The 24,801-nt window shown below is 52.8% G+C and overlaps 2 protein-coding genes across 6 annotated transcripts in view; one reads left to right on the forward strand and one right to left on the reverse strand.

Moving 5' to 3' along the window:
* Positions 1-2,149: 2,149 nt before the first annotated feature.
* On the reverse strand, positions 2,150-7,138 carry Sox8 (SRY-box transcription factor 8). The gene is made up of 3 exons (NM_001106989.1): positions 6,368-7,138; positions 5,107-5,336; positions 2,150-4,392 (listed from the first exon to the last, which is right to left on the reverse strand). Exons 1-3 carry the CDS (start codon positions 6,778-6,780, stop codon positions 3,644-3,646), a joined length of 1,392 nt encoding a protein of 463 aa, NP_001100459.1. The 5' UTR covers positions 6,781-7,138; the 3' UTR covers positions 2,150-3,643.
* An 86-nt stretch (positions 7,139-7,224) lies between these two features.
* Lmf1 (lipase maturation factor 1) overlaps positions 7,225-24,801 on the forward strand; it is a 94,234-nt gene continuing 76,657 nt past the window's right edge. For 2 of the 5 annotated variants that reach the window (XR_010055201.1, XR_010055202.1), the window contains exon 1: positions 15,053-15,273. Coding sequence is in view for 1 of the 5 variants with exons in the window: in NM_001427222.1 (NP_001414151.1) it covers positions 15,081-15,273 (193 nt within the window). In the remaining 4 variants the exon portion in view is untranslated. Of the gene's footprint in view, positions 7,366-15,052; positions 15,274-24,801 lie in introns of those variants that run through there. The other 3 variants (XM_063269313.1, XM_063269312.1, NM_001427222.1) reach the window with 3 other exon arrangements.

Here is a 24,801-nt window from a genome sequence, read left to right on the forward strand (position 1 = left end):
ATGCTGGTTCACAGCCTACAGATCGGTGTCCATATCTGCCCAGTGCCTGGCAGCTGGGACATCACCCCCCTCAAGAGTACACTGGGGCCCAATGCCACTGACTGCAGCCCCAGCACATGTGAGGTGGACAGAGAGGCTCCATCCTTGGCAGGGCTGGAGTATTGGAGTCTCTTGACATAAGGTCAGACACTGGGAAAAAAAGATGTGGGGTGAGGGGATGTGGATCCCAGGCTAGGACTCTGCACCTCTGGCAACCACTCTCTGTGCTGAGACTTAACTGAGGTCATAGGACACAACGTGCTGAATAGCCAAACTGACTGCCTGGGAGAGTCTGCAAGGATAGGGAGTACCTGGAGGACAGAAGTCCTCTATCAGGAACTGATAGCCAGGATGAACACGAAGTTGACCAAACAGATACCAGCTCCCAAGAGCTGACTCCACCCTAAGAAAATCAGCAGGGAATGGAGCAGACTTTTTCCAGTCTCTCAGATGCTGGGGCAGACAGGACCATTGCCCCCTTTCTGCTGAACAGGGCATTCCGTTCCACTGAGGTCAGAGACAACATTACTTTGGGTAAGGAAATGAAGAGGAGGGACCGTCTGCCAATCTGCCCCTGGGGTGGGCTAACAGGATAGGTGCTCTCTGAGAGAACAGGACTCCAAAGCTTGGGCTCAGGGCAAAGCTGGCCAGGGAACTATTTTTAGACTGAAGTTCTCATGAGATATCAGACAATATCTTCCTATGGACCAGCACAACAGAACTCCCTCCTCCCCAAACCATCCTCCCCAGCCACAGCCTCCCAGCACTGGGAGCCTCCCAGGTTACCTGACCTTGGAAGGTTCTGCCTCTGAGGACAGAGAAAACCAATGGGAAGCCACCAGCTGGGCTAGCCCCAGGAGTTGAGGTGGAAGCAGGCAGGCAGGTTCAAAGTACAAAGCACCTTCAAGGAAAAAGTTGGGTTGCACAGGCCAGGACGCTGGTATCCCACTTCGTGATGCTCAGACACAAGAGGCTCTCGGAAAGCAGCACCCAGAATCAGGGCTGGCTGGAAAGATAGAAGGGCTCCGGGCCCCAGGAGTTAATACTCAGGAGGCTTGCCAAGTCCCAACAGGACTGGCAGGGCCACCCGGCCCTTGGGAACCTGGCAAGCCTCAAAGCTAATCCTAACCCAGCAGCAGGGCTCAAGGCTTTGTCAGCAAGCTGGGCGCCTGGGGTTCTCCTTGGGCTGGGGTGTCAATGAGAGAACTCTGGGGGCCATATGGATTTAGACTGGATGCGGGGCTGACAGGGTTTTGGTCCACATGGGCAGGAGGCTGTGAAGGCATCAGCCATCCATGAACCTGGTTCTCAGAGCACCATCCTCAGAATCCCCTATACCTGGAAACTTAGCACACTCAGACCTTACAAGTTCTTATAAATCAAGGTGACTTTCTCAATGCTGGTCTTAGCATGCCCCAGAGACAAGCTTCTCAAAGTGGGGCAGTAGTAATGCCCCCATACATGCACACATTGGGGTTCCAGAGAGACATGGCTACCCCCACCCCCGGACTGAAGTCTACATAGCTGGGATGCAGCTGGCCCTGGCAGCCCCTGCTAGCCACATGCACCCAGGAGGCTTGGCAAGAACCCCTCCCCTCCTTGCTGTCTCTCCTCACCATTTTCTCCCTAGAAACTTTCCTCCCAGCAGCAGGCTCTCTTGGGATAGTTCTCTGCTCCCAGCCTGGCTCTGAGCCAGAAGCCCGCTCCCAGAGGAGAAAATGCCCATCGGATTGAACCACACTGTACAGCTACCCAGATATCAGCCCCGACTCACCGGGGAGGAAAACAGACTTGGAATGGACCATCTGGGCCTGCGTTTGTCTGCTTCGGAGCAAACCCTCAAAATGAGGAAGCCAGACAAGACTAAAGGCACGGTGTTTAAATTCAGACCAAGTGGTTTTGACAGGGTGTCTGGCTACCTCCCTAAGGTGAGGCAAAGCTCCTGCCTTGGGGAGTCTGGGCTTCCTTTACCCCCAACTCCCAGTGGCCTGCTCAAGGCAGCTGGAACCAGGCTCTCAACAGAGTCCCATCCATCTCTGCAAGGAGCCTTCCTGCAAGAACCCCCCCCCTCCCCTGGGCTTGAGAGAAGTAGTGATACTCAAAACATGCTCCAAGTAGATAAAAGGCATTGGGCTTTTTTGTTTTGTTTTGTTCTTTGTTTTTCTTTTTTTAAATTTTATCAAATCGATCTGTACAAAAGTTAGCATTGCCTGGTCAGAAAGTAACGAAACACAGTAGGTAAAGGACAGCGAATGTCTTTCTGAATTCAACGCCAAAAAAAAAAAAAAAAAATGACTGCATTAAAAATGAGTTTGCTGTGGCTCCCACCCCCACCCCCGGAAGGAGAGATGCTGAAAGAAAAAAAAAAAAAAGGAAGATTTTTTTCCCCTCTAGAAAAAGGTAGGAAAAGTAGAAAAATTAAAAAGAAGCAAAACTTCTCAAGAGTGAGTAAATATACAAAGTCTCCAAGGCACAAGTTTCCGTGAAGTCGCTGGTTACACACTCAGCACACTGCGAAGCGGGCGGCGAAGCGGGTGGATGTTACTCTCTAACTAGGAACCTAGGCAGGTTAGTGGGGGAGGCTCTCCTTCCGCAGCTCGGTAAGCAGCGCCTGGTGCCAAAGAGCCAAGATTATCGTGGTTCTGCAGCTGCCAGCCTGCAGGAGATTCTGTCTTCTGCCGCTTGGCACCACCGAGGGCAGAGATGCTGTCCCTGCCTTCCAATGCCCAACCCCGATGCTGGTGCTGGGCTTTTTGTTCTAACCAGACCCCAAGAGGTCGATCACTTTCTCCTGTGCCTGGTGGAGGCCTCCAGGGACATCCAAAGGCAGAGCCAGGAGATGCTGCAGGGGGTGCCTGGCCACCTCCCTCCTGCCCTTTACAAAAACAAGCTTCCCGACGTTCGTTTTGTCTTAAACTCTACTCTCTGCACAAATTACTTCATTAATTAAAGATAAAATAATAACAGAACATAAATACGTCTTCAACACCTTTCAAAAACAAACATGTTTAAGCCTTAAAATAAAAATAACAAAAAAAAAATAAAAATAAACACGGAAAGTGTTCGTCTCAGCCAAACCTTGCTGGGAAAGACCTGTGGTAATGAGAAAGCCTCCATCGCACATCGGTCCCAAGGGATCCCTGGGTGGATGTATCCTGGAGCATCCACAGATGTGCTTTCATGCTTTCACCATGGGAACAGCATCCCTTGGTTCCAGGGAGTTCTCGGCTGGGCTGGTAAGGACCTGAAGCCCCTTCTCTCTTTGTCCTTAGGTGTAGCGATCTTCTTATCTACCGAGATGCAAAACTCAGGAGCTGGTGCACACTTATCCAAACCGAGAGCAACAGAATGGCTGTTTCAGAAATCACCAGTCACCTCAGAGAGAGAAGAGGGGGGAAAGAGAACTCTGTCCCCTGGCAGAAGTTTGGATATCCAGAGGCAAAGGGATACAAGGTGACAGAGCCTGGTTTCCTGCACATTCAGCAGGCACTTGACGGAGTGAGGCCGTGCCGGCTGCCTCTACCCTCCACCAAGTACACTTCTGGAAGAACTCAAAGACCTGGCTATACTTCGTGGACGCTGCGTCCTCCAGGGTGCAGCAGCCTCAGGGCCGGGTCAGGGTGGTGTACACAGGCTGGTCCCAGTTGCTGCTGGGGCTGTGTGCGGGGGGCATGGAGAGCCCATTGAGCAGTGACGAGGCATAGGGCCGGCGGGATGAATGGAAGTAAGGGTATTGATAGAGGCTGGGAGGGTAGCCAGGGTAGGGGCTGTAGTAGTTGGAAGCCTGCAGGTCAGTGTAGTCACACTGTGCGCTGGCGAAAGAGCTGGCAGCTGTGGCCGAGGCAGCCGTGGTGACACTGGCCTGGGCGCTGTAGGAGCCATAGTCGGCACGGCCGGGTGAGCCGTGTGACTGGTCGTTGTAATGGCTGGGACTCAGCTGCTCCGTCTTGATATGTGGCCGAAGGGGTCCTGCCTCTGTGGGCGAGGCTGAGGCCGAGGGAGCTCCCTTGTGGGCCCACACAGGGGATGCGCCTATGCCAGTTGCACCGGAGTGGGAGTAGGAAGCGCCTCCATAGGAGCCAGAGGCAGTGGCCTGGCTGGGCTCAGTGGCCAGGGCTGAGTGGCCATTGAGGGGTAAGTACTGGTCAAACTCGTGGACATCGAAGGTATCCATGTTACTGATAACCTCGCTGCTGAGCTCGGAGATGTCCACATTGCTGAAGTCGATGTTCTGGCGCCCGCTGTCCACCAGGCGGCGCCCTTCCAGCCTTAGCTCTTGCTTGCTTCCATTGCTGGCCTGGTGCAGGTCCGTCTTGGGGGTGGTGGGTGGGGTGGGTGGCCCATGGGTCTGGCCTGAGGAAGAAAGTATATTGCTAGGATGAATGCCCCTTCTGTGGGACCAGGGTGGAGCTGGTGGGTGACACCAGGAACCCTGGTAGCTGCCACAGGTACAAATCAACGGCTTTTTGTTTCCTTACCTTCCCAGAAATTCCCGCAAACTCAGACCTAAGCCCTCACTTACTGGCTGAGAAAATTCCGTTAGGCACTGTGCTGTGGGAAGACCCAAGGCTCCTCCCTGAAGACCTGGGTGGGGGGATGGAAGGTGGCCAGCCGGCCCCACCAGAACTAGCATTAATGGGGCACTCTTGGAATGCTTGGCCATGGGCACTGGACCAAGGTGAACCCACACAACCCCGTTCTTTCCCCATCACTGCCGAGTAAACGGAAGCTCCCAGCCGGCCTGCCTCCAGTTCCACTGCGGCTGCTTAGCTGCTGGGACCCCACCCACCAGCCTGATTCATGGGGCTGTTGACCCATGCTCTTGTTACTGTAGAGTGGAGACAGATTGTGAGTGAGTCCCGGGGAAGATACACCTCCCCCGAGTGCTAGATGGAGCTATGCAGCCCCCTCCTTTTGTACCTCAGAAATAGCTACATCCAGGAGCTTTTTCAAGGGATCAGGAAGACCTGGCCCTCTGCAGATTGCCAACCCTGGAGGGAAGACCTACCCATACTCCAAGTCCATCCCGCTATTGCCTATCTCCACGCTAAGGGTCCTGGAGCTCACCTGTGTGGTCGCTGTGGCGGTGTGCATCACCTAGCACTGTGTCCGTTTTGTACATGGGACCACCAGGGTGGTGGCCCAGTTCAGTACCAGAGTCCGAGTCGCTCCGGCCGGTTTTCACACTCTTCCTTCTCCTCGGCTGGTATTTGTAATCTGGGTGGTCCTTCTTGTGCTGCACACGGAGCCTCTCGGCCTCCTCCACGAATGGCCGCTTCTCGCTTTCACTCAGCAAGCTGCAGAAAACACAGCAGAGCAAGGATGGCCAACAGCACACACACACACACACACACTGCTGCCTGGAGTCAGATAGCAGGAGCACAGGGTAGGGAGCCGGAGAGATCAGGATACCCTCCAGGGGGTAACCTACCCTCCTGCTGAGAATTCCGACACCAGTGGGGCAGAGCCCAACAGGCCTGTGTGGTGAGGACTGGATGTTCTTTATAGTCTAAGGAACAAGAAAGACACCCCCCCCCCAATTCCTAAAGTACCCCTTTGGAACCCTATTTGCTCATCTACCCGACTCCAGTCTTTCTCTAGGAGGACAGGGTGAAAACTATACTACTTCAACAAAGGTAAGGCTTTCTGGGAGGTGATGGGGAAACTCCAGGAGACTGTCCTCCGAGCACACACCCACCCTAAGAATCTCTCAACCTTACACCTCAAGTTGCCGGCAAAGTTGAGAGGGCAAGACAACCTCGACCTAGCTGTCCTGCTCAACCCAGTGTTGCCAACACACACTGTTGCAAACTCAAGCAGAGGCAGCTTGGGAGGTTGGAGTGTGCTGCTGTCTTCAATATTGCCTGCCTTTCTTGGGCCAGAGTGCCCACTGAGTGCCCTCTGTCACTTTCACCTGCTCTTTCCTTCCTTAATTCCAGGTTGCTGTGGCCTGGGAACAGTACCTGCCAATGGACTAGGTCTCCTCACGGATCTGGGAGTCCCAGCTTCTGCCCAGGACAAAGCATCTTGATGCCTGCCCATATGCCTACAGACCGTGGTGGGCCAGTCAAAGCTGGGATCCCCAGTTCTGCGGTTTGCAGCAGGATATCCCAGGAGAGGAGAAAGGACTGGAGGGTCATACTCCAGGCACTGGCCTCACTCCATCTCCAAAGTCCCACACGTGGTCTCTGTTGACTAGAAGGTGTTTTTCCACCAGACCCACCCTGGAACCAGCCCAGGAGCACAGCACAAACTTGGGCACGACGCCACCTCTTTCAGCCCCTACACTCTTTCCCTCAGCCAGAGTGTCAAGAGTCCCCACACTCACCGCCACAGCTTGCCCAGGGTCTTGCTGAGCTCTGCGTTATGGAGATGCGGGTACTGGTCCGCCAGCTTGCGGCGCGCCGCCTGTGCCCACACCATGAAGGCATTCATGGGCCGCTTCACGTGTGGCTTGGCCTTGAGTGTGCCGCCACCGCCGCCGCGCACCGGCATAGGCACCAGACTCCAGTCATAGCCCTTAAGCACCTGCGACACGGCATCACGGATGCAGGCTGGGAAGCGTTCGTCTGCTGCCTCAGCGGTATCCCCTCGGCCGCCGCCCCCCGCGCGGCCCAAGCCCTCTGATCCCGCGGGCGACGGTGGCGCGTCGGAGTCTGAATCCTCCACGTGTGACATGGAGCTAGCAGTGCCAGACGGGCTGCAGGGCGGCTGGGCGCGGGCCTCACTCATGTCCAGCATCGGGGCCACGCGCGGAGAAGCGCTCAGTGGGGATGGACGCAGGGGTCGCGCCCGGTCACTCTGTGGACGGACACTCTGGAATCCAAGGTTGCCACGCAGGGCCCAATCTTTGTCCTCACCGCAGGAGCCCAGCAACCGCTCCTCTGCCGCTGCAGCTCAGTCTCAGTTCTGGGACCCGCAACAAGTTTCTTTAAAACGCGGCCGAAACCCCGCCCCTCCGGGTCCGGGTTGGCAGGCGCGTCCTCCCCGAGGCGGAGTTTGTTTGCCCCGCCCCTAATCCAAAGAAGACTGCGGACCCCGCCCCACCCTCCGCACCACGTGGGCCAGGCGCCCCGCAGCCTGATTCCTCAACTGAGGCAAGGTCAGAGGGCTAAGGGTGACTGACTGCCCAGTGCGTGCATCTCTGCAGCGTGGCTTGACTTTCGGGCGGCAGGCGAGGATGCTAATCCGCAAGGTTCCTGAGCCCAACATCTCTCCCTCCATTGTGGGGCTCGAAACCGCTATTGCAACCAAATCTGGGCTCTGCCCGCAGGGTGGCGCAATGACAAGAGCCACCCAGGTGACCCTGGTAACTCGCGCACCTAGGTGAGCTGGAGGACCCCGGGGCTAGACAGAGGTGGGAGGGCGGGGGCGCTGGGCGGGGCTGCTCTGGCAGCCGCTGCTGAGTCCCTGGGGCGGTCAAGCGGATGGCGGGGCCGGACGCGGGGGCCCGGGTCCTTCCGGGTATGACCTGTTGCGGGGGCGCGGAGGTCCTGGCGGGCGGGCCTGGGTGGTCTGGCGGAGGCGGAAGCCACGCTGGGCCGCATCTCCTCAGCGCCTAGAAAGAAGGCGGAGAGTGCTCAGGGTCGGAGAGGGGACGTTTCTCCCGAGGCCAACGCCAAGCCGGGACTCCGAGCCGCGCCCAAGGTCGCCCCCGCGAACTGGCTCCCAGCCCGGAGGTCTCCAAGTGCAGCTAGGAGTCTCTCGCCAAACTCAATGGAAACGATGTACCTGCCACCCTAAGCTTGTCTGAGTAGCATCGAGATGTGGCTCGAGAGAGCCCGGTAACCCTAAACGAGGCCACCTGTTTCCCAAGCCAGTGGAGGCGGCTGCAGGGGAAAACTGTGGTCTCTAATAATCCCCAACTCCAGCCAAGCCATGAGTGGTGCCCTAATCTCCAGATCTGGGATCCTAGCCTCCAGTCAGACTTTCCCAGCAGACCTGGAAAAGGCCAGTCCAGTGCCTTAGGGCAACTACAGCTCTTGATAGGAGGTCCAAGTCCCAGCTTCCTGCTAAGGGGACAGCTAAGGAAGAGAAACTGCCTTAATGGTGACCTTATTCTAGTTGCTTGCTCTCTCTTCTCTCAGTATCAGTCTCTCTCTCTCTCTCTCTCTCTCTCTCTCTCTCTCTCTCTCTCTCTCTCTCTCTCTCTGTGTGTGTGTGTGTGTGTGTGTGTGGTGAGTGGATGGAGAGCTAGCTGCTGTCTTGCTGAACTTTGCCCTTGTTTTAACCACCTGCCAAGACCCTCCCCTGTACATTTGCAATAGCAGTTCTTTCCCTTGGGGATCCCTCCACTCAGGGTCCCACCTCTTGGAAAGGCAGTGTCTTAGAGGCATAAAGGCCCTGCTGTCTAGTGCACTGTCATAGCACCATCCATACCAGCAAAAGAAGTCTTAAGTGGCAGAGCTGAGGCTGGAGACCAGGCCCACATCATGGTCCTCTCAGGACCTGACCCCTAAAGGTCTCAGGTTCCAACCCTCTGTGCCTCCTTGGCTCCATGCTCTGAGACCTGCAGGCCTTAACAGAGACCTCCACGTCTCTAAGAAAGCACACACCTGAGTTTTCATTGGGTATCCCAGGTTCTCAGTGCAACTTCTTCCTGGTCTCATGCATAGTGAATATAGTCCTCAGACCCCCCAGACTGCTTGGCCCTTGGAAGAAAAGAAGGTGAAGTTCATCCTGGCTCCACCTACAAATTGCATTTTCCTGTGACTTGGGCTGTAGTGATTCCCTGACCCCTGGGGGACTGGTGGCCAGCCCTTGTAATACAGGTAAAGGCCACTGTGGGCTGTCAGGAACTGATGCAGCCCTGCCTAGCACATGTATTTTGCTTGCAAAGGGTGGCCTGAGCTCTTCCAGGCTCTGTGTTCAGAATTGAGCCCAGTGCAATCTGTGGGCACATAGTGCTCCAAGCCCAGGCCAGGGTCACTGTTGGGTCATCTTAAAAGACCAGTACATCCTCCAGGTCTTTAGACACGCAAGCGGACTGGTTCACATCCTTAGCCATCAGAGAGACCCTGAGCAGACATAAAACTGCAGCTTCTAGAAAGAATGATATTCAGGGTGGGCTCATGTGTTCTGTAGGACTGATCAAACATGGCATCATCGTGTCAGGGCCTCCTAGGACCAAATCAAATCATCAGGAGCCTGCTTCATAGTCTCTGACCTGGAGCTCCTAGTGTTGAGGACAGGAGGTAACTAGTCCTTCCTGGAGATGCACCCTATAGGGAAGAAGACTTTTAGAAGGATGATCCCAGAAATCTCCAGGATGTGGTGGTGGTTTAGAAAGTCGAAAACAAGACTCCCTGTGGGCAGCGTCGTGTGCAAAGGCCCTGCAGCCCCAGACAGCACAGGGGATTTGATAGCACAGGAATCCACAGATCTTTAAAACCGTCAGTGGAAGCTATTGAAACCACCTCTCAGGTTTTACCTTGTGGGCAATCAGACCTTGTCCTGGTGTGGACCAGTTCCTCCTTCTCTTTCTTTTTCTTCCTGCCCCCGCCCGCCTCCTTGGCTGCTGCTAGTTTTGCCTGAGTCCAAATGACCTTTCCCTGGCCCCGGGCTTCCCCATTATCAGGTGGAGTTTGCAGTTCTAGAGAGAAGATATTGTTGGCTGAACTCTGTTCAGGTGCCCATTCCTGGACCAGTGCTCTTGGAGCCTGGGGGAGGGTCATGGAGTGGGTCTGTGAACCTCAGGTTGGCTTGTGAGTCTTCAGGTTTGGTCTGGTTCTCCCCCTCCCCATGCATCCAGAGCTGTATGCCAGGCAGTTGGCAGGGCATCCCAGCACAGCCATGGAGATTTTTAATTGCTGACGCTGGAAGAGACAAATGTGGAGACAGTGAGGGTGAAGTCAGAGCAGGGCTCCTGTAGTCCGCTGCCCTGCCCACTGGTTCTGAGAGGCCCTGGATCCTCCTTGGCATTGGACGGTTGGTGCTTTTAAAGTCTACTTGTCAATCCCTGAAGACTGGCCTCCCAGTAACGTGCTCTGGGCAGTGGGCCAAGCACACAGCCTCTCGCCCCCATCTTAATCCAGTGGTCTCAGGGATGCTGTCAGAGCTGTCTACAGTGGAAGCTGCAGTTGGGGTCAGAGCTAGTCCCTTAGTGGGATTGTCATCTATAGGGGAGTTTCTGGTGTCAGTACCCACCCCTATCTGCTGCTCCATGCTCCATCTCTCAAACCTGCAGGAGCAGTTTTCCTGCCATACCGCACATGGAGCCTACTCCTGTGTCACGCTATGCTATACGGTGTGCTCCTAGCATGCCTCTGACTCCAGGGGCGGGGTGATCATGCTCCCTCCAGCCCAGCAGCGACTTTGGTGTTTGATACCCCCTTGGGAGGCACACTGCTTTGGAAGGGACTGGTGAAAGCAGGGTAGAACCCTCTTCTGAGCTGTTCTCAGTCTGAGAGGACTCTGGAAAGGGGCTCTATTTAACCCATGCACTGGAGTCCAGCACTTAGCCTGTGTGATGTGACAGGTGTGTGCGGAGCTCAAGATGTGCTGGGAACAGCTGTCATTTCCACTGCTTTGTACCGATGCCTCTGGAGCTCCTGGGTTCCTGAATTTCAAGCTGGGCTTTGTCCTTCGCCCCATCAGGGCCCTGGGTGGTGCTGATGCCCAACAGTATACAGTGGATCTTGGTACTTCCTCCTTGGCATTTGACAGTTGATGTTTTTGAAGTCAGAGCCATCCTCAGTAAGGTTCTCAGGGCAAGTAAGCAGCTTTCCCTGGTGGAAATCAACTCAATGCAGCCTTAAACAAAGGTACTGGGAACATCTGTTCCCTGGTGACATCTGTGACTGGGATGGCGAAGTCCGGTGACAGAGTGTCAACATGGGCTAAGGTGGACTTAGAAGGTCGCATTCTGACACTAGTCATTCTGGATCTCTAGACCTGTGCCTTGGATTTGTCTGGGGGACTCCACACCACCCTGATCCTGGCCACCATGTCAGAATCCTGTGAGTGTTGAGTTCTCCAGAAGTGAGACATTATGTCCTGGAGCAGACACTGATGGGGACTCACTCAGACACTCATGGGCCACCTGATTTCTGTGTTCATCCTCCCAGGCTCGGCGTCTCAGATCCGGTAAGGCTTCCTGCTCTTTTGTGGTGTCTGTAGTTAAAATTTTACTAATCAGAACTCTGTTTCCAGCTTAAGCCGTAAGGCAAAGAATTGTTACTTAGAATAAAGATGTAACAAATAGTTCCTGTAGCCCAAACCTCTGTCGTGATTGACAGTTCCAGGTGCCTATATGTGTCCAGGGCAAATTAAACACACCAATCAATGGCTTTCTTATGTCTGGCCTGCATTTATTCCCTTGAATGTGGTGAGGGAGGGTCCGGTTAGACCCTAGCAGACCACAAACTGTTGTTTCAGGATGTTTGTTATGCAGCATTGTGAGGCAGTTGGTGGCTCACCTAGTGACAGTATGGCTCTGTGGGCAGAGTTCAACCCATAGGGTTCTGGTCTCTGGGATGGGACTTTCCAAGAATTCTGTCAGCTCAGAACACAGCTCACAGCTACAGGGCCCTACCCCAGACATTTTACTTCCATTCTACCTTGAAGTCACAGCTGCTGTTGAGAATCACAAGGCTTCATCTCCCTGGGGTGCATGAGCGAGCTGAGGGGACAGTAGAAGAGGACAGTAGCCAGGAGAACAGCCGCTTGTGTAGCACAGCTTCTGTCCAGCCAGCAAATGGCATGACACCTGCTCACTGCCGCACCTGCTGGGCTCTGGTGGGTTTTGGCCACTGGACAGTCAGGGCAGGGGGACCAGCCCAACTGACCACTCTTCTAGGAGAAGGCAACAGATGTGGATCCTGCCCCCTCCTTCACAAGCAGACTTCAAGACATGAAAAATTGGGGTAAATGAAGGGTGCACGATTATATTCAGCCTAGGCTGGGTTCTTGGGGAGCCAGAGACAGCTGCGACTGCATATCGGGGACAATAGCCCTGAGACACTGGGGACTGCTGGGCCGGGGTGCCTGGGGACAGCTGGACGAGGTGCTGACAGGGGGCTCATTCCTCTGTGAAGCCATTCCGCAGCTGCTGGGAGAGCTGCCAGCTAGCGGGCAGTGTGCCCTGTCCCCGTACCCCCTGTGCTGGAGGTTTCAGGCAGCTGGGGCACAGGACTTAACTAGGAATGGCGAGCCCCAGACCTCCGGAGACACCAGTCTGGTTCTGAGCTGGAAGTCCCTGTTGGGACCCCTCTCTATTTTGCCTTCTTTTTTAGAGCTGCTGCTGCCAGAGGCCCCAGGACCTCTCATCTCAGTTCCCTCTGGCCTTCCTGCTTGACTGTTTCTGTAGTTTTTGGCTAAAAGTGATATTTAGAAGCCTGCCTCGAGTTGGTGGCCTCTGAGGTGACGGGGCGAACTTCAGCCCTACCTCCCTGCGGCCCCCTCCTGTATATGAGCCTCCAGCTGCTTAGCTCAGTCTAGGTTTGGCTTTCTGTGTGGACCACAGCTGAATGTAGGCCCAGCAGCTCAAATGCCAGATGTTCACACACAGACAAATGTGGTATAAGCCACAGCTTACTCTGACTAGTGCAAGGGATGCCTTCCTCCTAGACAATTGTGAAACATTCAACGTAAGGGACTCATTCATAGTTTCTGTTTACATTTTTTTCTTTAACACTGTGGTAAAGCCAGGCATGGCGATACACATCTTTAATCCCAACACTTGCAAGACAGAGGCAGGAGGATGGCTTCAAGTTTAAGGCCAGCCTGAGCTACATAGTGAAATGTCTCAAAAAGTGGGGGGGGGGTGTCACATAAACCAAAGGATTAGCAAGAGATCAACATGGTATCTTGGGTATCTGTCTAGTTTCAAAACATCTCTGAAGAAATCTCCATATCCCCTTCTTTCTCCCTTACCCCCAGAAACCACAAGTCTCTTTCCTAATGGACGTGCCTTTTAAAAACAGTAGCCTAGGGTTGGGGATTTAGCTCAGTGGTAGAGCGCTTGCCTAGGAAGCGCAAGGCCCTGGGTTCGGTCCCCAGCTCCGAAAAAAAGAACAAAAAAAAAAAAAAAAGTAGCCTACAGCGTATCTGACTTATCTCAGCTTGTTCAATTTCATCCCTTTTTATGGGTGAGCAACACTCCAGTGTGTTTCAGCTAGCTCACACTTGCTGTAATCCTCCTGCCTCAGCACCACCAGAACTAGGATCACAGACAGGTATGCACCATCATACCCAGCTTCTGAGTGTACTTCTTACTAAACTCGGGCGGAAACAGGCAAGAACACTAACCTCTTCTTAGGCTCAACCCTGCCCTGTGTGACCTGCTTGAAAGCTGGTTCCAGATGGCATCCCAGGAAGGCAAGCCAGGGGCAAGAAACCCCAGCCGCCGAGGACCCGAGTTTCCTGCAGACCCTCCTGCTGGCCTTGCCCACCGTGTGCAAATCCTAGAGGGAGCCTAGAGCTGAGTCCCAGCCCCAGCTGGAGTGCTGGATGCTGGAACAAGAGGTCCATTTTATTCTCTTCACAATGCCCCATTGTGCCCTTCTGCAGGGAGGACAATGTTACCACCGCAAGGGGAAGCTGAGGACAAAGGGCCCTTTGTGAGGATGGTCCCCACCTGAGTGACAGCACCCAGGGTCACACCTGATGGCAGAGCAGTTCTTCCTCTCTTTCCATCCCCTGCACAGCTCCCAGAAATAATCTGGGGAAGTTGTGCAGACTTTAGCTGCCCTCCCCAAATGTCTCTGCTGGCCCATCCCACGCCTGGCACATGCCAGTGAGGAGAGGCAGGGGTAGGGGTTCCTATTGAAGGATCTGGATACAGCATACACAGGTGTAACCGGTTCTTCAGTCTCTAAAATTCTGAGACCTTGGGCAGATGCTGGCCTGTGGGAGGCCTGGCAGGTGGGAAGTATTTGTAATATCCATTGCAACGTCTGTAATGGGGCATACTCACAGCTGGGCTCCCAAGGGAGTGTTTCTGAAGAGAAAGAAAAGGAAACTTAAAAAAAAAAAACCAAAGCAATTTATAGGATGTATTTATATGCTTACTAAGCATATATCAGGGAGCCTGGAGGCTGGGAAGAGTCCCAGCAGCTACACACTAGTCCTTACCCACTTCTGGTGTGGGGGTATAAATACTAATATGCTATTTGACCATGCAAGCATTGGTAACTTATATGTCAAAACAGCAATCGTGAAAAGGAGATGCCAAAGACAAGTTGTTAAAAACAGTAGAGATCAGTCACAAAGGCAGAAGGTCTTTAATATATAAAAAGCTCTGAAAGATGAAGAGTCCCTTGTTCCAGAGAGCCCTGTATTTTGCCTTGTAACCCCTAGGTCTGGTGATGCCCCTGCCCTGACGCCCCTTTTCTCCTCTGCTGTCCTATCATTTGTGTGCAGTGCTGGAGTGGCCCCTAACGTGAAAAAGCAAAGTTGCTATCAGGCAAGTGGTGTGCAATACCAACATGGAGGAAGGCAGCCCATGAGGACAGTTTCTTTGCTGTCATTCTGGGCTATATAGTTCAAGGCCAGTCTGAGCTATTAAAAATAAAATCAAATATAAAAGCAGAGTTGAAGGTGTGTCTCCTTGGGATTCTGCGCATGCCACTGGTGAGTAAATTCTTCCCCTCTGAGCCCTTGGTGGCCCAGTGGCCCCATAAATAGCTTGAACATGGTCCCAGATCTTCGTAGGAGTGCCACCTGTATTCTGGGGTTTCTGGGCACCACAGACAATAGAGAGAAGAGAAAGCAGGAGGTTCCAGGGCAAATTCCAGGTTTCTTCCTGACAATTATCCGATAGCATGATGCGCGCCTTCCTGGGCGGCGGGCAGCAGGCTTGGCCTTCCCTGCTACACACCAAGGACACAGCAGTCACTAGCTCCTTCCCGCGTCGCTTCTTCACCTAGCGCTCTGCAAATACTGAAGCCAACCACCGAGACTTTCACCGCTAGGCAAGACCGCCCAGAGAGGGCGTGGCGCGTGGGCCTTGGCTGCAAGGGGATACGCGTGTCATCCAGGGGAGCGTTTGCGGCCTTTCAGACATGTGGGCGTGGCCTCCGCGCGCACCGCCCTTTGTGCTCATGCGCCCAGACAGCCTAGTAATGGCTGCGCCCGAGGGGTCGCTGAGAAAACGGAAGGTCGGAGGTGCAGAGCACAGTCCAGCGTCGCCATCAGCTCTGACTAGAGATCCCGCGGACTCTCCAGCCTGGCTACACACGGGCACCTTCTGGCTGACCAGAGTCGTGCTCCTGCGGGCCCTCGCTTTCATTTACTGTGAGTGTCCGGTGGGAGCGGGCTGTCGCCGGCATCCTGTGACTTGGTCCCAACCCCTGCTCGCTTCCGGATTCCCGCTTGCCCTTCTGTAGGCTTCTAAGAGCCTGCACTACAACCATTCTGGTGTTCTGTGAGCTCTCGGACCCCGCCTTCTCACCTCTCACTCAGTTGACTGCCTAAACTTATGTCAGGTCCCTGGGACCCTACCCTAATCCCTGCTTCTCCACAGCCCCACTAAGCACGTGTAAGAGGCGAAGGCAATTCCCACACTCCCTCTGAGTGCTCTCTGGGAGATGATGCTAATTCTGTTCCAAAGGCCTAAGGGAGATGAGGATCTTCAGCCTGCAACCTAGACCTAGCCTCATCGGCGGGGGGCCCCCCAACTGGACCCAAAGGCAGTGCTTCAGCTCCAACCTGACCTGCTTGGAAGGGCACCCAGCTGAGGGACCAAGGGTCTAGCCAGATTTCGTTGGTTGGCTAGGCTAGAAGTGAGGTTCAACCATGTCAGCTCTGGAAGTTCTCTTAGGTTCTAGCTCTGCAGACCTTCACAGTCCGCTGCAACATCCCACACTTAACCTCAGCCTGAAGAGTCCTTAGCCTCCTTCACTTCAGGAAAAGCAGAACCGAGGGTTCTGCATTTATGCTAGTGGTCCCCCATGCACACCTCTTTTTGGTTTTGATTTTTGTTGTTGTTGTTGTTTCGGTTTCTGTTGTTTGTTTTTGCACTGCACAGCTCTGGCTGCCCTGGAACTTGTTCTGTAGACCAGGCTGGTCTTGAACTCCTCACAGAGATCTGTTTGTCTCTACCTCCGGATTGCTAGGATTAAAGGTATCCACCACTACACTGGGCACGGATGTTTCTTTACTGTCCCCTCAGCTCCTGGCTTGTTATTGCTGCCCACAGAAGTAGTGGGCCAGGAGATGTCCTATAGAACCGGCTCCTAACCAACTCACTATAGGTGACACCTGAACCCCCAGCTGTGGCTGAGCTCCTGTCCTACTCACACTGGGCCTGCCCTGCCTATGGCCACAACACAGAGGTCATGCTTAAAGCCTGTGGACACCTGGCTGTGGGTTCCGAATCTTCATCCTAATTCCTAATACCTAGGGGGTGGCCCGTGACCATGTGAACACTGATGGACATGGCCCGGCTTTTTAGTAAGGCAAAACTGAGTGCTAAGTAAGCACCAAGGCCCAGGGCAGGCCTGGGCTGGACAGGCCAGTTGCCCTGCCGGGCTCATGCATGGTGTATCTTGGGTATTTTTAGGAAGTCATCTCAGGCTTTGGGCTGTGTCCATGTGGCTCTCCTGGGAAGAGTCAAGTTCACGTTCATTTTTGCGTGACAGACTGGTCACTTCCGGTGCAGAGGAAAACTAGAATTCTTAACCAAAGGGTCCCATGTGTTTTGTCTGCCTGAGTTTCCACTCATTCTCTCTAAAGCTGGTGGGGAAAAAAAATATCCAGACTTGTGTTGTTTTATCCCATACAGTACTAAGGAATCATGGGAAAGGTGGTACTGGCACACTCAGAGCAAGATGAAGGGGGTCTACAGGACTGAAAGAATCACAAGGCACAGTGGCACCTGGTGGCTTCGTGCTGAAGACACTTTGCAGATAGGCTCGAGGGCTCTCGAGGGTGAGCTATGCCACCTTTGGTCAGCATGAGAGCTAGCATTTCAGCTTGACACAAAAAGCTGTGAGCGCCTGACTCAGGTAGATACTTCTAGTGGCTACTCAGTGTGTGCATGCAACGTGCTTTTCTTCCTTGTCTCTCGCGTACTCTAGGTAGGCACATTCCTTAGATTTCCCATCTTCCTGTGTCATAGTCTCATGATTGTGATGGCTGCTGGACAAGCAACAGTTCTAAAAGGCCCTGGACTATGAGCTATACTCTGAGGGCCCTTCAAAGTGACAGGCTGTCCAGCTAGTTCACCTGAATGTTGAATTGGCAGTGCTTCTCTTAGAGACAGACTTGTAATTAAATACAGTCCAGTGCATTCCCAGAGTTCCCTCTCTTAGGAGAGTGAGATCTTCAGGTCTTTGCTTAAGCACAGTGCCTGTGTCCAAAGCACCTGCTGCCTCTAATCCCTGCACTTGAAAGGCAGAGGCAGGGAGCGTGGAGTTAGAGCCCAGCTTGAGCTGCATGGTGGCAAGGCTCTGTCAAAGAGAAATAATGGCTTTAAGGAACTGTGTGGATGAGTTAACAGCGCTGTGTGGCCTGCCAACGATTCCTCAAAACTAGCACCAGCACTTGGGCGCTCCACATGGTGTCCTGTGATTCCTTCTACCGCAGTCCCTGGGGGCGGGCAGAAGGCAAGGGCGAGCTCCACACAGGGCAGGTGTACATAACTTAATCTCCCAGAGAGGCTACAGCAGGGAAGCCATGGAAGCTGACGCAGGCCAGTACTCGAGAGCAGTTTTCCTGGAGGGACTGCCCCAGCCGCTTGAAGTAAACATTCACTTGTCATTCTGATACTCGGCCTCAGGTCCCTGAGGATGCTCACCTTATCGAGCAGGCACAGATATATCAACTGCCATGCACCTCCTTCATGCATCACACCATGCATGTGTCCAGTGACATCACCGTTACCGACATAGGAGAGAATGCATTCAGCGTTTGACTTAGTGAGCGAACGGCTGTGAGTGACAAGCCCTTGGCTTTACTATTTCCTCCGCCCAGGGTCTGTGAATTTTGTGTGTCAGACTTGCTCCTGGACAGTGTCTTTCTTGAACCCCAAGGAACAACCAGGAGGTTAAGGCGGGAGAGGGGGACACTCGGCAACTGATGAGATCTGTCTACTGCTGCTCTTAGGAAGGGCTGGGCTCTGGACAGGAATACTCGTGGCACAGGACTTCCCACCTCTGCTGCGCGATTGAGCGTCTGGAGCGTGGGGCAGTGCTTGTTCTGCTCAGCCTATTGCTTTCCTTATGTATGACAAGGAAGCTGTGTGAGAGCAAGATAGTTCTACTCCAGGGACTTGAACCCCTGACTCTGGTTTAGGTGTGTGTCCCAAGCATTGGTCATGTATGTTTCTCCGTATTTGCTTGGTCACCTTTCCTCATTTACATATGGTCCTGTTGAACTCCTAGCTGAGGAGAGAAAACAGAAAGGGCACCTGACAGCCTGTCATCTTGGTTCTGAGCATTCATGACCTGAGCCTCTTTTCCCTGCTGGGCAGCATAGGCCCCACATCAGGCTTCGCTTGCCCTATGCTGGGCTTGGATGGTAGACATCACCCTCTGCCCCTGACACCGAGGGAAAATGATTGGGCCTCTAGTGCTAAGGCCTGGGGCTTGGCCACAGTCAACAAGAGCAGCAACAACGGTCAGTGTGTTTGGGTGGTTGTGTATTATAGCATGTGGTCTGAAAGGATAAGAAAAGAGATACCTCATTTTTAGCCCCCCCCATCTCTCTCTAGCTCTCGTGTGTGTGTGTGTGTGTGTGTGTGTGTGTGTATCTACGCATGAGTGCATGAGTGTATGTGTATGTGTGTCTGTGTGTGCATCTATGCATAAGTGCATGAGTGTATGTGTATGTGTGTGTGCATGCATGCGTGCATGTGTGTCTGCATCTATGCATAAGTGCATGAGTGTATGTGTATGTGTGTGCATGCATGCGTGCATGTGTGTCTGTGTGTGCATCTATGCATGAGTGCATGAGTGTATGTGTATGTGTGTGTGCGTGCATGCATGCGTGCATGTGTGTGTGCATCTATGAGTGCATGGTGTATGTGTATGTATGTGTGTGCATGCATGCGTGCGTGCATGTGTCTCTGTGTGTGCATGTCAGTGTGTGTGTCTCTGTGTGTGTGTGCGTGTCTGTGTGTGTGTTGTGTGTCCGTGTGTCTGTGTGTGTGTACACGTGCTTGCACATTGCAGGCACTCTAAATAGAACCTAAGGTCTCATAAAGGCAGGTTTCCACCTGGGAGGTCTTTGCATACCCTCTCTAAAGGTGATCTGAGATTTCTTTCTTGGGCATTGGGCATGTCTGAGGTGGCTGGTTCTGCTCTAAGGTCTTTGATGCTTGAGGTTCTCTTCCCTCTCAGCTATCCGGTGGTTGACAGTGGCACAGGGCTTCCTTTGTGCAAGCCCATTCATTACCATTGTTTCCTAGTTAGTAGGTTGGTCTTGTGTGCTGCTTGCCTTAAGGGCCACTTTCTGAAAGGGATGAACTGGGTGGGGGGGGACAATGACAGGACAACGATAGGATACTACACACCAGGCCTCTCTCTCCCTGTGTACTGCACTTTAAATTTCAGTACCCAGGAAAGAAAGAGCATCCAGTACTGTAGCCTCACAGTACACCAGAACATCTCATACCTATGTGTGCACCCACAGACACGCTTTCCAGAAGAAGCTGGTGATGTCCATGTGGCTATGGGCTGTGGGTGTCTTCTAAGCTGCCTAGAAAGGCAGTGGCCGGTGGACATGGGTCTTCTGCTCAGTGCTGAGGGCAGAGACATGGGAAGCCTTGTGCTGGGTCTCTGGTAGCTCCCGGGGGCCTCCTGGGCTGGAGGACATAGAGCCCTCTTGTCATACTGCCATCACTGAGTGGGTGGTGGCCAGTCAACACACCGTGGATTCACCAAAGCCCCAAGGCCACCTATGGACCCTATAGTATCAGCTGTTCTGTCTTTGGTCCTCTAGTTTGGTGTGTTCTGGGCCTTCTCTCGGTTGTGACCGTGTGGAACAGTTCTGGCCTCATGTTCCGTAGAGCATGCCTCAAGTCGGGTCTGTGCAATGCCTGCTGCTGGTTAGACTTGAGGTGATAGGTTTGGGAAAGACTCCCCCCACTGTGGCATTTTCTTGTCACACTCACCTGACGCTTACACTGTCCTGCGTCATCTGGTTAGCGTGTGTCTGCCGGGCATGTCTCCCCGCTGCTCTCTTAGTTCATACCAGAGGGGAAAAGATTAAGGAGAGCTATCTGTAGCTACTACTCGGGAGCTCCTCTGGGAGGAAGATGTGTGTCTTCAGTGTCTCCACTGAGTGAGTGTGTCGCTGAAGACTCCTTATCTAGTTCGTTCCTGTACAGGCTCCTGAGCAACTGCTGTCCTTTGACTGTCTCAGCTGGGCTCCCTGGTCAGTGTGTGCCTCATCCCTCTCTCGCACCGCTCAGCTGCTAGGGTGTCTCCTCATTTTCTACCTCACAGATCTGGGTCTCCTCTGCTCTCCTGCCCAGCTCTGGGTCAACCACTTCACCAAAAAGCCCCATTTCTTTGGATAGAGAATGATATGGGAAACCCCGGGCTGGCTGTTAAGACCCTGCTACAACCTTCACGGTGGGCAGAGCCAGTCTCAGGGCACCACGTGCATATGGGATCACCTCCGTCTCACTGCTAGATTCTGGTTGGCACACAAGCCAGCCCATGCTTAGCCTCACCTCTGGCTGCCTGAGGCTGTGTGGACTCTGTCTCTTTATGTTCTCACCTAGACTCTGGGGTAGAGCTTGCCAGAGCATCACCTTGGTATGATTCCTTTGCCCTTGTCACTCTGATTACATCTAACCACTTCTCTGTGGTACATGTTAGGGAGTTGGCTTTATTTGGTACAGTCTGCACTCCTACTGGCTTACCCCAACATCCTGGTTGGGTTTGTTTGTGTTTTGTTTTGCATTTGTGTGCTATGGTGGTTTGAATATGTTTGGCTCATGAGAAGTGGCACTATTCAGAAGTGTGGCCTTGTTGGAAAAGGTGCAGCCTTGTTGGAGGAAGGGTGTCTCCGTGTGGGTGGGCCTTGTTGGAGGAAGGGTGTCTGTGTGGGTGGGCCTTATTGGAGGAAGGGTGACTCTGTGTAGGTAGGCCTTGTTGAAGGAAGGGTGTCTCCGTGTGGGTGGGCCTTGTTGGAGGAAGGATGTCTCCGTGTAGGTGTGGCCTTGTTGGAGAAAGGGTGTCTCTGTGTAGGTGGGCTATGAGAGCTCCTAGTGCTCAAGCTCCACCCAGTGTAGAAGAGGGAGTCTCTTTCTGGATGTCTTCTGATGAAGGTGCAGGACTCTCAGCTCATTCTCCAGCACCATGCCTGCCTGGATGCTGCCATGCTTTTGGCCATGATGATAATGGACTGAACCTCTGAAACTGTAAGCCAGCCCAATTAAATGTTGCCCTTTATAAAAGTTGCTTTGGTCACGGTGTCTGTTCACAGCAGTAGAACCCTAACTGAGATGTGTGCTAATGTCGTCTTGTGGGTTTGGACAAATGCACTTTGCTGTCTGCCACCCCACCACTGTACACTGGAATCCCACTGGAGGTGGGCAACCACCTCATCCCCACCCCCAAGCCCACCATAGTCCTGTTTCTGCCTCTGTCTTTACAGAGGACAGGATGACTTGTAAGTAGAGCCTTACAGTCTACAGAGTGTAGACTTTTTTCCTTTAGTTTTATCTTTTTTTTTTCCTGTCTCTTCGCATCATGCACCCCAGTCACACTCAACTTCCTAGTTCCAGGTCTGCCCACAGCCCTTGTGACCTTCTGACCTCCTTCCTCCCCAAAAAGAAGGAATAAGAGAAGGAGGAGGAGAAAGAGGAAGAGGAGAAGAAAGAGAAGAAGGAGGAGGAAGAAGGAAGAAGTAGTAGAAGGAAGGAGGAGGAGAAGGGGGAGGAGGGGGAGGAGGAGGAGGGGGAGGAGGAGGGGGAGAAGGAGGAGGAGAAAGAGGAGGAGGAGGAGGAGACAAGTCCAATTTATGTTCCCCATGTATTCACTGGAACTTGGTCAAACTCCCAGTGTCCAGCCCCATAATGAAAACCGAGTCCCTCCCCACCCACAGCCCGTCAGAGTCAGAAACCATTGTGGAGATCTACACTTAGAGCGTCCTTTTCACAGTTTTTTTTTTTTTTTTTTTTTGGTTCTTTTTTTCGGAGCTGGGGACCGAACCCAGGGCCTTGCGCTTCCTAGGCAAGCGCTCTACCACTGAGCTAAATCCCCAACCCCCTTTTCACAGTTTTTAAGAGTTCTCTTCTACTGCTTTCTGCCTATGCTGTTTGTTTGGGGGTGTGGGAGGAGGGGTTGTCACAGAAGTGTCTGTGTCCCTCTTAACTCCCCCCCCCCCCCCCCCCCCCGGAGCTGGGGACCAAACCCAGGGCCTTGCGCTTGCTAGGCAAGCGCTCTACCGCTGAGCTAAATCCCCAACCCCGTCTCTTAACTCTTAACTGAGCAAGCTGCATTTATGTGCTTCCCCGCGGTTGCTGAACCAGAAGCACCTGCATTTCTACCCACGAGCACTCTCCCACTGTAGGAGTGGGGCAGGTATCGCCACCTTGAGAGGCATCTTGACTGTGTTCAGTTTTTAGTAATTACTAACTACTCTGAACACGTTGTGGAGGTTTTATGTGGACATAGGTCTCCAGTTTACTTGGGTGGATACCTAAGAGCATCATGGTGGACCACACAGGCTCCACTTGTCTGTTTCACTGTATAGGACCCTGCCTAACTTCCAGAATAGTGGCTGCTATCTTGCATTCTCTCCGAACATGTGATCAACAACCCTGCAGTTCGGAAGCCTCCAGGGCGCTTGTACTGCCAGGTTTTTCCAGATTTGGGCCTTTTGGTTGCTTATTTTGTTGGTGGACTGTTTCCTGGATCTCAGGCTGACCTTGAACTTGCTGTAAACCTGAGGATGACCTTGAACTGCTTGATCTTCCTGCCTGTATCTCCCCAGTGCTGAGATTACAAGCATGCACCACTAGGCCCAGAGCCTCATTGGCTTTATTGGTTTCTCCGGTAAGGATGGCACTGCACATGTTTTCCTGTGTTCGCTTGTCAAATGTGTTTGCAGGGGGTGCAGACAGTCTCAGCACCTCTAAACATCTTTTACCTCCTGTTCGGGTTTCTTACTGCTGTGTTTGAGGAGTTCTCTAATGAAAGTCCTTCTTGGGACTCATGACTGCTTGCAACATTTCCCTCCAGTCTGCGCATCGTATTTCCATTTTCTTCGAAGTTTCCATGGGAAGTTTAAAGTCACTTTCTTGCTTGCTTGCTTTCAGTTTTCACGAAGCCCATGAGCTGACCATTTGGTTTTTTTTTTTAAATATTTATTCATTTATTATATATAAGTACACTGTAGCTGTCTTCAGACACACCAGAAGAGGGGATCGGATCTCTTTACAGATGGTTGTGAGCCACCATGTGGTTGCTGGGATTTGAACTCAGGACCTCTGGAAGAGCAGCCAGTGCTCTTAACCGCTGAGCCATCTCTCCAGTCCCCATTTGGTGTTTTATCTAAAACCTTTGCTGCTAAACCTGAGCCCATGGTCTGCCCCTCCCCTCCCCGTCCCTTTTGGTTTGTTGAACTCACAATTGAGCTACATGAGCCCTGGGAGGACAAGCCCGAGCCACCAGGCACAGCCTAGGTTTTCTTTTATGTTTGCTTCCAGTTTGTTTGGTTTTATCTGCACCACCGTTTGGATTAACTTTTATGTTAAGGCGTTAAGTCTCAGGCCATCTTTTTGCACGTGGAGTTGGCATTAGCTTGCTCTGGGGCTTGGGTGTGGATGAAGGTGCATTTTGCTCAGGTTCTGTTCTGTCGTGGTTTTGCTTTTGCTTTTAGCAGGAGGAGTATATGCACCGTGGTGGTAGCTCTGGTGGGTGCCCTCTGCTAAGTCATCTTTTCTTTTCCCTTCCCTTCATTTATTTTTTTATTGGATTCTTTTATTTACATTTCGAATGTTATCCCCTTTCCCGGTTTCCTGTCCATAAACCCCCTATCCCATCCTCCCTCCCCTTCCTGCCTCCCCGCCCTGACATTCCCCTACACTGAGGGGGTCGAGCCTTGGCAGGATCAAGGGCCTTCCCTCCCATTGATGCCTGACAAAGCCATCCTCTGCTACAAATGCAGCTGGAGCCGTAGGTCCTTGTATGTGTACTCTTTGGATGGTGGTTTAGTCCTTGGGAGCTCAGGTTGTGGGCATTGTTGTCCTTATGGGGTTGCAAATCCCTTCAGCTATTCCAGTCCTTTATCTAACTCCTCCAGTGGAGACCCCATTCTAGGTATAATGGTTGGCCTCGAGCATCCACCTCTGTATTGTCATGCTCTGGCAGAGCCTCTCAGGAGACAGCTATATCAGGCTCTGGTCAGCGTGCATTTCTTGGCATCAGCAATATTGTCTGGGTTTGATGACTGTATGTATGTGGGCTGGATCCCCAGGTGGGGCAGTCTCTGGATGGCCTTTCTATCAGTCTCTGCTCCAAACTTTGTCTTCATATTTCCTCCTATTAATATTTTTGTTCCCCTTTCTAAGAAGGACTGAAGCACCTGCACTTTGGTCATCCTTCTTCATGAGCTTCATGTGGTCTGTGGATTGTATCTTGGGTATTCTAAGCTTTCGGCCTAATATCCAGTTATCAGTGAGTGCATACCATGTGTGTTCTTTTGTGACTGGGTTACCTCACTCAGGATGATATGTTCTAGTTCCACCCATTTGCCTATGAATTTCATGAAGTCATTGTTTTTAATAGCTGAGTAATACTCCATTGTGTAAATGTACCACATTTTCTGCATCCATTCCTCTGTTGAAGGGCATCTGGGTTCTTTGCC

Source organism: Rattus norvegicus, chromosome 10 (genome assembly GCF_036323735.1).
Source record: "Rattus norvegicus strain BN/NHsdMcwi chromosome 10, GRCr8, whole genome shotgun sequence".
NCBI classification, from domain to species: Eukaryota; Metazoa; Chordata; class Mammalia; order Rodentia; family Muridae; genus Rattus; species Rattus norvegicus.